Source organism: Argiope bruennichi, chromosome 9 (genome assembly GCF_947563725.1).
Source record: "Argiope bruennichi chromosome 9, qqArgBrue1.1, whole genome shotgun sequence".
NCBI lineage: Eukaryota > Metazoa > Arthropoda > Arachnida > Araneae > Araneidae > Argiope > Argiope bruennichi.
Genome location: NC_079159.1, coordinates 7,794,984 through 7,808,042, shown reverse-complemented (window position 1 = coordinate 7,808,042; position 13,059 = coordinate 7,794,984). Strand labels below are relative to the sequence as shown.

General features: G+C 26.5%; 1 protein-coding gene across 5 annotated transcripts in view; it reads left to right on the top strand.

Annotated features, from left to right (window-relative positions):
- Positions 1-7,977: 7,977 nt before the first annotated feature.
- Positions 7,978-13,059, top strand: part of LOC129983892 (CCR4-NOT transcription complex subunit 4-like) — a 28,706-nt gene continuing 23,624 nt past the window's right edge. For 4 of the 5 annotated variants that reach the window (XM_056093589.1, XM_056093588.1, XM_056093587.1 and 1 more), the window contains exons 1-3: positions 7,978-8,106; positions 9,774-9,858; positions 10,000-10,056. In XM_056093589.1, coding sequence (XP_055949564.1) covers positions 10,027-10,056 — 30 coding nt within the window. In that variant the 5' untranslated portion in view covers positions 7,978-8,106; positions 9,774-9,858; positions 10,000-10,026. Of the gene's footprint in view, positions 8,107-9,773; positions 9,896-9,999; positions 10,057-13,059 lie in introns of all 5 variants that reach the window. The other variant, XM_056093586.1, reaches the window with a different exon arrangement.

Here is a 13,059-nt window from a genome sequence, read left to right as displayed (position 1 = left end):
ATAAAAAAAAGGGTTTGAGAATATAAAACAGGCTATTTATATTCTTTGAAACTAACTTGTTATGTTTTTTTTTTTTTTTTTTTTTTTTTTTTCCTATGGGTCGATTTTCCTAAGCTCGTCTGTGTTCACTGTACAATAATTCATAGCTACATGTTTCTTAATGAGCAGCTTGCAATTTATTCCTTAACTTTTGAACATAAGTGTATTTTTGAAATTTAAAAAATAAGACAGGTAATTTTTATTTTAATTTGCCAGTAATAAATTTATTATTTTTTTCTTGCCATTTTTTACCAATAGATTATTGGTAATTAATGCTATTAAAAATTGAAAAATAAGATAGGAACTTAAAATTATTTGCTAATAGTTAGCTTTACAAGTGGAAAAAAACAGAATATTCGAAATGAGGGTTTTATTAAAATTTATTTTACTCTTTGTTAAATTATTAATTACTATTTTTATTAAATTTTTAACATGTTAACTAAATTGAAAATATTTTGAAATGTGAACTTAAATTTCCCAATTGTTAAAAGAAGAGTCTCATAATGTGTACTGCCACAGGCATTAAAACAGCAGTATTTTAAGATAAATTAATCCATTCCCATATTAAAAAGTACTAAGAAATAAAAACAAATGTGAGAACGTCCAAAGAAACAAATCTCAACTTCACACTGGCTAAAGCGTGCGAGAGTCAAATAGGCTAATATTTCAGCGGGAAAAAAAAATATTCTTATAAATTAAATTTAAATAATTTTTTAAAAATTAATTAAAATTAGATAAATAGTCGTACAGAAATGAAATTTATGTAATTGAAAAGCTAATTTTTTAAATTTTAGGTTGGTGTAATTGTTTGCTCAAAAGTTATGGGGGAAATGTAAAATCTTCCAACTCTTCCCCCCCCCTTTTCTTCTTTTAGAAGATTGAAAAAACTTTTGAACAAAGGAGTAAATCCTTCTAGGTGCTAAAAAACATGTATACCATACTCCATCAAGAGATATAGAACTTTATAGTTCAAATGTACAAATAAGCAAATGGATTTCGATTTTATATATATGAATGAATAGACTGAATTATCTGATTAAATATTTTCCACTTTAATTATATTTTAGATTTAAAATTTTCATGAATCCCATTATTAAGAAAATGAAGCATCACTGAATCATTATTAAAAGAAAATTCAATTAAAAACGCCATTATAAATTTCAATAAATTTAAAATCATAATTATTTTGTCAACTGTTTTTGCTTAAAATTATTGTAGGAAATGAAATAAGTCTATTCGATGATTTTCATAGTTTAAGTTGCAGTCGCATTTTAAAGTTTAAGAAACCAAACATTATACTAAATATTAATAATAATAATAAATAAAGGAGATTCGAGCATCTAATTCGAAATTGAAGACTTGACTCTTCTACTTTTATTTTATTTTTGCAATTTACATTTAATTTTGGTTATGATAACTTTCATTAAAAAAAAATGTATTTAATTTTGTTGCCACGCGAATGAGCATAAAATCATTAATTAAAACTTTGGAAAATATTTAGGTAAAATATACTAAAATTTCGATAGTTTGAAAAAAAATTTACTAAAATTTAAAACAAATTTATACAATTTATTATTTTAATTTAAAATATTTTTGAATTAACACCATTGAAACATTTTTTTTAATTTTTAAATAAAGTAAAAATGCTTTTTGAGAATAATAATTTTCGAAGTTTCGAAGTATTAAAATTTCGATTTGCTTTTAATTAAAAATCTAATTAAAATTCCCAAAAAAAAAACTTTTATAATGAGCATCTATTACCCAAGCAGTAGCTTTCTATCAAATTTTGTAATTCTAGATTTAATGATCTTGTCCTATACATATAGCATTTATTCATGTCGAATTTTATAACCAATTAATATTATCATGTTAAAAAATATTTAATATCGTTGCAACCCATGTTTGTGCAAACGCAGTAACTAAAACAAAAGGATGTATAAAACACTAACGTAATTATAATATGAAGTTTTCAAATCGCTTCATTTATTTTTTTATTATTTATTTATTTTACATTTTCGCTTGATTCAATATTTCGCTAGTTAAATCAGCTGCAAAATATTATTAGAAATGCTTTAGAGAGAACTACCATTTCATTAAGTAGAGGAAACAAGATGTAAAAGTAGTAGTCATGAAACAGAAAATTTAACGAGCCCTAAAATAGACTTAACTGTTATTGACTGATGAATAATTGCTACGGCTTAATTATTCCATATCAGTCGTTTAAAAAATAAATCATCTGGGGGAACAAGATGGTCACCAAAGGTGACTAGTACTTAAGAATATTATTTCCATTTTATTAGTTTTTAGAAGAAAATGTAAGGAAATAAAATTATTACATTGTAAAACTAAATTTTTAATTTTTAATGGCCTGAAAAATTTTTTCATTCGATTACATACTTCGACGTTATTGAGGGAAAAATAAGTAAAATTTTCTTTCATTTTTTAATAAAAACTGTTTCAAAATTTGTTAACCTCTTTTCCAATTGAAACTTCTACGCAAGAAATAATTACGCTCCCAGTTTCGTAGTTCCAATTGCAAAGATCTTGAATTATTTATGACTCGGTTTACAGATAATATGCTAGTATATATCTTAATGATATAAATTGTAATCAAAAGCCATATTTAGTAAATTAATTTATTCAAATACCTTGTCATTAAAATAATCCTAATAATATCATGTGAAAAAAATCAAATACATTCGCCAGTGTTTAAATTTAGATATAATTTCCTGGTTTCATCTGACTTTTAAACTAAGGTATTTCCGAAAACTAATGACATGGTCAGATTCGATCGGTGCACTGACCTCGTCCTGACCCACAGCTGCAAAGGTTAAGGATGTTACTAGGGGAATGCAAGGGGAAAAAAGGAGCAGACCCTTCCGTAGCAATGACCCTTCCTGACTCTCATAGAAGAAGAGAAGGGAAAGAAAAAATATTCCTCCTAATCCCCCCTCCAAGTAAACGGCATTGACTTTGGTCATTCGAGACCTTGAAGTCAGCTGTTTCACCTAACTCATCTCCCCTACCTCACAGTCATGATGATAGGGCAGGGGGTAGTTCCCAGGTGTGTGTGTGGTGGGGGTTACCTGAGCTCAGGGGTATTTTCCGTTTACATGCAATACACAGTTGGTGACAGAAGCAATAAATTGCGCATAATTAATTTTATTCTGAGTAGTTATTTTCTGTATTAATATTAGTACGAGTAAGGGGTGAATGAAGTGAAAAAATGGTTTTTCTGAAAAAATACACTTTCCAATACTCTTTTTCTCTATTTCCTTTTTTCCTTTTCTTTAATATTGCAATAAATAAATTATCAGTTAAAACTAGAACCTCCAGTATTTTTCCACATTAATTAATTTCTTAATCATGCATATAAATCTTTTCCTTTAATGAACTTTTTAACAAGTCTCACACAATGAAATCACATTTTTCCAATATGATTTTAATGAGAGTACTAATGAAAAGTGTGAATGCATAATAAATATTATCATTCCGATTCATTGTAAGTTTAAATATAAATAAAGATTTTAAAGGTACCTGAATTCTAAATGTCAGTCATATGATCAACATATGTGGGAAAAAAAAGTTATTATCAGCTATTTTTAGTTTTTAAAAAGGATTGTGACCAGTTCTTAAATATGAAAGAAAACCGACGGGAATGATCCCCATATAACTTTCTTTAATCAAATCTAATAATCGTATATTTTCTATAATTATGTAATAATCGCATATAGCATTAAAATTTTAGACCTTAGGCAGAGCCATGAAAGCCGCTATAAGTCATTTCTTTTTTTAAGGTCTCGCAAACTAGCATTTTGTATTTCATAATACAAGGAAGAAAATAGAATATATATTTGGATGTCACCCAATTGAAATCAAAATTTGGCACAGTGCTGCAATGTTAGTAACAAGATAATAAATCAAATTTCATTCACCTAAATGTTTGGGTTTTTGAGTTACCGCATTTGCATGCCTGCTAAAGTAGACACTAATAGACGGACAGCGCATGGACGGATTTAATTCAAACTTTTATTTTGACTTACACTTTAGATGCTAAAGCTGAGGGTCAAATTTTATTATTCTAGCTTTTATTTATTATCTTAGAAAAATTGTTTTTTTTGTCAATTTTTTACTTTTTTTTTATAATCACAGTGTAATGTCTGTTTCTATCGCATAAGTAACCAGAAAAACTTCATTCAAGTTAATTTTGTTTAAAATTCGGTAGAAATCTGCGAATTTCATATAAAAACAACATACCAGATTTCAACTGTCCAGTGCAAGGCATTTTTCAGTTTTGTTTTCACAGACAAGCAGAATTCTAAAAATGTGTTTTTCAATCACACTTATGTCAGAAATATGGGAACAACTGGACGTTAATATAACTAAACTAAACCAAACTATGTCAGAAATATGAAGATTCACCAAAATCTGGAGTTCGAAATTTCGACCGTTACAAACTTCGTGTACGAGAAAATAAAAAGTGATTAAAATTATGGACTTTCCATGACTTGATAAAGGGTTCCTCATGTATGATTCACTCAATAACCTCAGATAGCATCCCCAAGAGCATTTTCAGACTTTTAAAAATTATTATTATTATTGCTTACTTCGTTGCTTAAATTTCACTTCGCCGTTACTTAACTCAGAAAATAGCATTATAATGTCAGAGAATCCTTTTTCCAATTTTAGAACCAATCATTTTTTCAAGACGCAAAAAGTTCCTAATTTTAATCGAAGTATCTCCTCCAATTTTACAGAAAACTAGAAGAATTTTTTCATGTGTTTTTATTATGATATAGAGTACATTTTTGTAATCGACCTTGTCAGCTACTCCTTTATTGTTTGAGGATTTTTTTAACCTCCTTATTTCACCGCTAGGGGCGCTGTAAAATGTCTGAAGAAATTCAGCATACATATTTTTACATACAAACAAAAATTAAATAAGCGTAAATATTCATTTGCCTATATAATATTTAATTTCAATAAAATATTAAATCCTTAGTTTCTACATATGGATAATAATAATAATTTTAAAAGAAAAAGGTATTGTACAAGAAACCTAGACATAAGTGTTCAATCGGTATTCATTATCAGTAAACTTTCTCAGAAACAAACTCTTAACCCTATTTAATAATGAGGTGATAATTACTTTAAAACATTGAGACAAACTACAATTTTTGTTTCGACACTTGGTACATAATTATGCAATAAAAACAAGCAAATTTTCAAGTAAAATTAAATTTTATTCAGTAAACTTAAGCTAAAAAAATATTTAAAAAATTACACATGATATGCTAACTGGATGCATTAAAAATTTTTAATGTTAAAACATGAAAATGAAGTCAAACAATTAAACAAAAAACTGCAACATTTTTATAAATAGTTTTTAACTCCTACATGTACATATTAATTTTTTTATTTTTACTCAGTGAATTAAAAATAAAAATAAATGATGCAACATTATATAAACTTAACATTAATAATGGCACATTAATAACGGCCCTAACATTAATAATGGCAGGAGTTCGCGGATCGTACATGCAATTAAATAGCAAAATGATTATAGCGAAAATTTCGACAAAAAAAAAAATGGGAACTTGTAGCAGTTTCATTACTCTTATCTTCTCCTTTGGATAATAGATGGCGATGCCTGATTAGGTACGCATCCCATAGTGCATTGAGCTTGTAAATAATGAGATGATATGTTGTTAGGTGCGCGCGCGTTAATATCTTGTCTTGTCTTCGTGTTTTGTGTGAAATGTGATCATTAAAGAATTGTTCCCAAAAACATGTGTCCTCTTGCTTCCACTGCACGGATCATAATGATTACCATTCTACCACAAACTGATAAATATTACTCTTAAACTAGCTTTGAAAAAAAAGATTAAAAATAAAAAAAAATAGCATGACAGTAAAATTAATGCCACAATAAACCCTATTAGTACCAGATATTTGGAGAAGTACAATACTTCTCCAAATATTGTTAGCTTTTCTGAAGGCCAACAAATATCGTGAAGATATCATAGCAGTTTTGTTGGGCATGTTGTCCTAATTTCGAACAATACTGCTATTTTTTGACATTTTTTTTTGCTTTGCTTTTTTGTGTGGTGATTTGTACAGAAGCTATGGTGGAAGAATATATAATTCTCCCCCCCCCCCGAATTATACCTCCTTCAGAGAGTTCTAAAATTTTTTTAATAGCGTAGTTAATTCTTCCTGGTGCTAAGGAACATATTTACCAAATTTCCTATGAACTATGAATGTGGATTTATATCAGATTTAAATAAACAAACAAACAAACTTCCAGTTCTATATTTATAAATTATTAACGCTGATGACGATTTAGAGTGAAAAAATGGTTTTATATGTCTGCCTTTATTTGCCTTCGTTACTTTACAGTTTCCATTTGACATAACTAATATTTTGATTGCATGTGATTATAGGAATCTTATTGCTCCATTGCATCACCTCTTTTCAATTCTTGATTTTTTCTACAATAAAAGTGACTTCTATAATAAGGCAAATTAGCAAGAAAATCCCTTTAATGAAGTAATTATACAATTATTTAATGATTAGATTAATTCATTCTCGGAAATAACAAAAGCTGTCTTCAAAGAATCTGTAGTTATTAAACTTAGTTAAATGTCGAGGAAGAAAGCATTCTTTAAGATAATGTGAGATCCTCAAAGATCAATTCATATGCCTTATCAAAGGTATAATAATAATAAAAACTGTCCTTCAGAAAGGAGTCCCTCTTAGTAAACAATAATTAACAACATTGTATCTATACCAGCATGATATTATCCAGTAGTAGTGTGGAGATATGCATTGTACTAATATGAATAAAACCAACGCTATTAATCACTTCAGGGTCTTTAAAATCATAGAAGTTTGGAGCTCCCATTTCAACTCTCTAACTTCCAAAACGGATTTTTTTATTGATATTAATTCAATTTCCATATACACAAATTAAAATTACAAAAAAAGAGCAAACTTAATTAATAACACATTTAATTGCGGATCTCTTTCCATGTAGTTACTTTCAGTATCAAGCGTACAAAATAAACTTTTAACTTAAATTTAAAAGCATTTTTAAGCAAAATGTTAAAAATATATGACTTTTTAAAGCAATCGAACTACTAGAATGCAAATTTTGCTGTTGATTTGTTGAATCAATCAACTGAAACCGAAAACAACTGGACCACACTGAAGGAAACGAAATGAAATTGAAAGCACGATGAATAATACTTATGGAATAATGCTCTGAAATTTGAATAGTATTTTACTTTTATGAAATTAGAGTTTTAATCATTATATATCAGATGAAGAGATTCAATTAAATTATTCACTTAAATTACTAAAAATCTAATGGTTTGGTTTTTTTGAAATTAAAGGGTTTCTAAGTAACTACCCACTTTAGCTGTGTGATAATCCGATCCTGAGTAGAGAATGTGTTCTGAAATACTGCTAGACCTTCATTTTGGAGCATCTATCGGACGACATATTGAGCTTTATCCCACACAAGGATCATCTAAAATTCAGAGTTCAAAAAGGAAACAGTGCATACATACCAAAATTTTAACTAGTTTGATTTTCGACTTCTCAGCATCCTTTTTAAATGTTTTATTTTTATTGCTGAATAGATGTTTAAAATGAGCTTTAAAATATTAATGAAATCATTTCCAGCAGTTAAAAAAAAATTTTAAATAAAAATCTGTATCAGCTGATATTTTTTATTCGTTTTTAATTCTAATTTCATGAATTCTTTTCAAAACTATGAGAAATTTCAGCATTAATCTCGTTAGTCTCATTTTGTAACAAGTTATAGTAACTAATTCATTATTAATTTCGATTGTAAATTTTCAAATTTAAGATTTATTTCGTCAGTCAATCGCTTGTCAGGTGATGATGATGATGATGATGATTGAAGATGTTTAATGTAGATGTACTTTAAAATATTTTCTTCATCCGGGTACTTCGTGCGCAGAGTATTGCGCAAAAAATCATAACTATAGTTGTTAGACTTGACAAGTGAAGTTGTTTAGTACGCGACTATAAATATATGTGGTAAAGTATAGATTTAATATTTATTACTATTGAAATGTAATTTTTAATATCATAGAAAGTATGTTTTGATTCTTAGATGCCCAATTCTCTTATGATTTGGTAAATCTAGGTTATTTACACAAATATGTATCTATAAGGTTGCCAAGTCAGGACGTTTGCCTTTTTCAATTAGGCCGAATTACTTGTTATTGTTCTGGTTACGGAATTTTAAAATCCTTCTTTTTGATAACATCCTATATCTTAATCTTCAGCGTAGAAATTATAGAATTAAATTTTCGCTCTGTTTTGGAATATAAATTGGTTTTAGCATATGCTAACAGTAGATTTGAAAAGTAAACAGAAACTAAATTTTTTTCCATAATTTCTGACAATCCTGGGTAGTGGTCTAATGAAGGTACTGAAAGTTATCAGTACCAGCTGTTTCTTAGTTGGTTTTTGTTATTTTTTGAGAACTTATTGATATCTAATCTTAATTCCCTACTGAAAAGCTATGCATCTTTTGTACTTATTGCTTTTATTCATTGTTCTTTGATAATTTGTGGATTAAATTTATATTCTTCTTTGGTTTGAGAATATGTTTATTAAATTAAATTTTCAGATCTTAAAATTAACAAATTGAATTCTTTCTGGGACTTTTGTTTTTAATATTCGAATGGTAAACAGTCATGGTTGTCCGTTCTATATTTATTAATTTTGTTTAAAAAATGTTTAATAACATATCATGAGTTATAACGATGTTTAAAATTACATACATTTATTTCAGTTTATTGGCAAATTACAAATTTATTTTGAATTTATTTAATTTTTCATATTAGGCCTAATATAAACAAAAATTTACCACTCAGAGATATTGTTATAGCATAAAATTAGATTTAAACTCTCTGAATCATGCCATATCACTTTCAATGCCAGATCATTATTTAAAATTTTTTTTTTCAATCCTATTGTTTGATGAAAGAAGTATCAAGGATACCTTTGATTTCATTCTCATATATTATAGGATATTAATTTCATTAACTATGTCAGATTTTCAAAATTGTAGTAATAATTTTGATCCATGTTAAACTAAATGGTTAAAAACATAGAGAAATGAAATTCAGATTTTTAAAAATGTTTATTTGCTTTTCTATCTCCAATCATCCAGTATATTTATTTGCATTTTGTAAAATTCAAAATTAAATATAAATTAAGATCTAAAATTGATTACTTCATTTAAAGTATGGGATATATATTATATTAAATTCATTGAGTTAAAATATATAATTTTTCATGCATTCAATTATCTTTATTCTAAATGAATAATGTACAAATTTTTAATAGCATATCTCCCCTAGTAGCAACATATATTGTACAATATTGTGCTACAGGTTGTGCTATCTGGGTCTGTATAAAAATATTATTAAGTATTTGTAGTTAATAATTTAAATATAAGTTAAAATGTAATATTTATAAAGTTACTGTTTTTTTTACTGCCTAAAATTAAATAGAAACTTTAAAATAAGGCAGACAAATTTACATTTATTTTGAATTTCATACAATAAATGAAATGCATTCTGGAATTCAAAATTTCTGTAAACTATAGTATATTAAATATAAATAATTAATTTAGGTAAATAATTTCTTAAAAATGCTTTAAAACATACTTATTTTCTTTTCTTTTCTTTCAGATATCTATTTTGCATGCAAGTGCTCTGTGGTATTTCAATTCTTTGGGTAGTATTGTTTTAATTAAAAAGTCTGGTACTAATTAAGGTAGGTAGCATCAATTTAGGATTGCAGTTATAGAGAAGTATAGTTATTTTAATGAAATAAATAAGACTATTTAGCAAAGTTGACATTTTGTTATATTTAATGTAATTTCATTATTCTTAAGGTTTTTAAATTTTATTTTAGACAAGTATATCTTCAAGTGTGTCTACAATGCTATTTCATGATGAGCAAAATCTTGAAGTAAGTTTTGATCATATAAAATTTTTAAGTACTAGGAAATGTTCTGTATTTTATTTTTTGTATCCATCTCCTTTCTTTTTACATTTTAATCTCTAGAGAATTACAATCTATTAGTTGTTAACAATTCTGATGTGACACTATTCTTGGCTAATCAAACATTGTAGTCCTGTTTTAGTCCCCTTCCTTAATTTTACACTTTTTAATTTGAGTAAAAAGTGTCTCTGTAATTTAAATTATGGTTTGTATGCTAAAATTTTTGTCCTTCAGCTGTTTTCTAAATGTTCTTGAACCTTTAAAACATGTTTTACAATCCTCTCCTTCTAGTCTTGTAAAATTCTTTGCTGATTACTATTCCAGTTTTCCCCTCACTTTTTCTCTTGATACTTCTAGAATACTAGAAGTGCATATTGGATGAGTTATCACTATGCTCCCTTTTCATTCTCTGTAGAATAAAGTGTTTGCTCTTAAACCTTTTAAAATTTCTTGAAGAATTTACAATTTAATGGTTATTTTCCTTCTCTGTTAAATTTTTTTTACTTTATTTTAAGGATGAGTTATATATAAAATTCTGGATAAGTATGATTTTATTATGATTTAGGTTGTATAAGATTTTAAAATTGATTTAATTGCATGCATTTTAATAAATTAGGGAGGAATAATTAGTTCTAGAGAGCCTTAATCACCATATAAATGTTCTTTCAGATGCTCCTGCACTTTTAAAATGTACTTTTAAAGCTTTTTTTATATTTATGGAAAGTTGCAAGTTCTAGATAAATACTTATTATTTAAAATTGTTTCAATAGCTTAAAATATGATTAAAACATTAAAGTTAAAAATTCAGCTGTCTTTATCCACTAGCTCTTCCACTAAAACTTTTAAAATTCATTTCACACCCTTTCTTTCTTCAGTCTTGTCTCTTTAGTGCTTGGTAGACTGCTTCTTTTACTTCTTCTCCCTGTTTTTTTTTTTTTTTTTTTTTCCCTTCCTTTTTCTTTGTACTTCTAGACTTGAAAATGCATTTTTTTAAAAGTTAATTACCTTCCCTTATTCATTCTTCATCTTTTTTCTCTATAAAATCTTAATTGGAAAAGTAATGATTGTTTCCCTAAAGTGTTTTATTTTATTTTAAGAAAGGGATAAATCTTGGATATGTGTGATGTTATTATGATTTTAGTTAAAAATATTATTTAATCTATTTTGGGAAGAAATTTGGCTTGAAGTATGAGCAAGTCATAGTGTACTTATAACTTCTAGCTGTGTTTCTTTTCTTTTTTCTTTTTTTTTTATCCTTAAATGCTGCTGCACATTTAAAATGACTTTTTATCTATGAAGAGAATGATCACAAGTATCTTTGCAGCTTAAAATATGATTAATTCATGAAGTCTGTGTAAGATTTGTTGTCTTCATCTACAAGGATCTTTCTCTTTCCTCTCTCCTCCACCTGGACCTTTAAAATGCATTCTCCCCCTCCCTCCCCCCTTCAGTCTTGTTAATCCCTTTGTAGAGTTCTACCTTCTCCTTTCCCTTCCCTCCTTTTATTGCTTTTAGACACTGGAAATATACAGGAGAGAAATGACATCACACTTCCATGTCCAGGTTTTCTTGATATTCTATCCTTTTAAAAAAGAACTTAAATAGAAAAATCATGATTTTTTTTCTTAAGTTTTTTATTTATTTGGTCTTAAGAAAAAGCTTTAAAATATTGGATAAGTTATTTGGATTGACTGTTATTCTAATTAACACTGTAAAATATTAAATTTTATTTTATAATTGGGCAGAAAACAAGCCTTAATATTAAGTCCTCATGCTTCTAAAATGCCATATAGTTTTCCTTCAGATACATGTACTTTTTTTATTGTTTTTTAAGATAACACCTTTCTTTCTATACATCTGTTTATTGTATTTTATGAAAGTTTACAAAATTATAGATCAAATGCTTTATTTTTTTAATATTAAGTATCATAGTCAGTCAAAAATATGATTAATATTTTAAAGGTAAGAGATAAGCCTTTTTCCGTTGTTTTTATCCATTTGAAATTTTACTGATCTGTGAAATGTACTTACTCCAATGGTGATTAATTATTGTTTTGTTAATTTATTGCAGCCAAAAGAAAAATGAATAGTTTTAAAACTTTGTTATACTTTACTAAAACGGTATAACTTTGGGGAAAGGAATTTTTATTAAACTGTAAATTGTTTATTTTAATGTAGGAAGTTCTGTTATTATTTTGTAATGGTTTTTCTTATTCAGATATTCTTATGGACTTTAAATTGTGTAATTGTAATTATTACACAATTTAAGTAATTGTGTAATTGTTTGATATTATCATTTTTTCTTTTCCCTATAATTTTCCCTAATCTTCTTTCCTTTTTCAAATAGTATTATAAAATCTTAGAAATTTCAATTTAGCCTGTAAAAATTATGAATTTATAACAAATTATGAAGTTTAGTTAATTTCCAGACTTCTTTTAACCAGATATCTTTATTTTACATAATTGTTTTTTTATACCTCATTATTTTAGTAATTAAAAAATATATTATTTTGTTGCAGTTTGGGATAAATTACAGTATATATGATTTTGTTCTAAATAGTCATTTGTAATTATTTAGCTGCCATTGATGAATATTTAGCTTTGATAAAGATAATTAATAATTTGCAAAATAATGTAATTGTTGTAATTGAATTTCTCTTATTGTATTATGGTGAAATTGTCAGTTTTTAAAGATTAGCTTATATTTAGTGCTTGCTGTATGTCATTATTTATTTTCAGATGTATTTTTTATGTTATAATTTATTAATTTGAAATTATATGTTATTTTTTAAAATATTTTTTTTTACTCTGGAAAATGTTATTAAAAATACTTGTTGCTATTAAAATAAACTTTTTAAAAAATAGCAAGAAAAGATCAAGATAAATTTATCATAGGTTGATATATATATATATATATATATATATATAATATAATTTGTTCACTTATAAAATGTTTTCGGCAGATTTTTA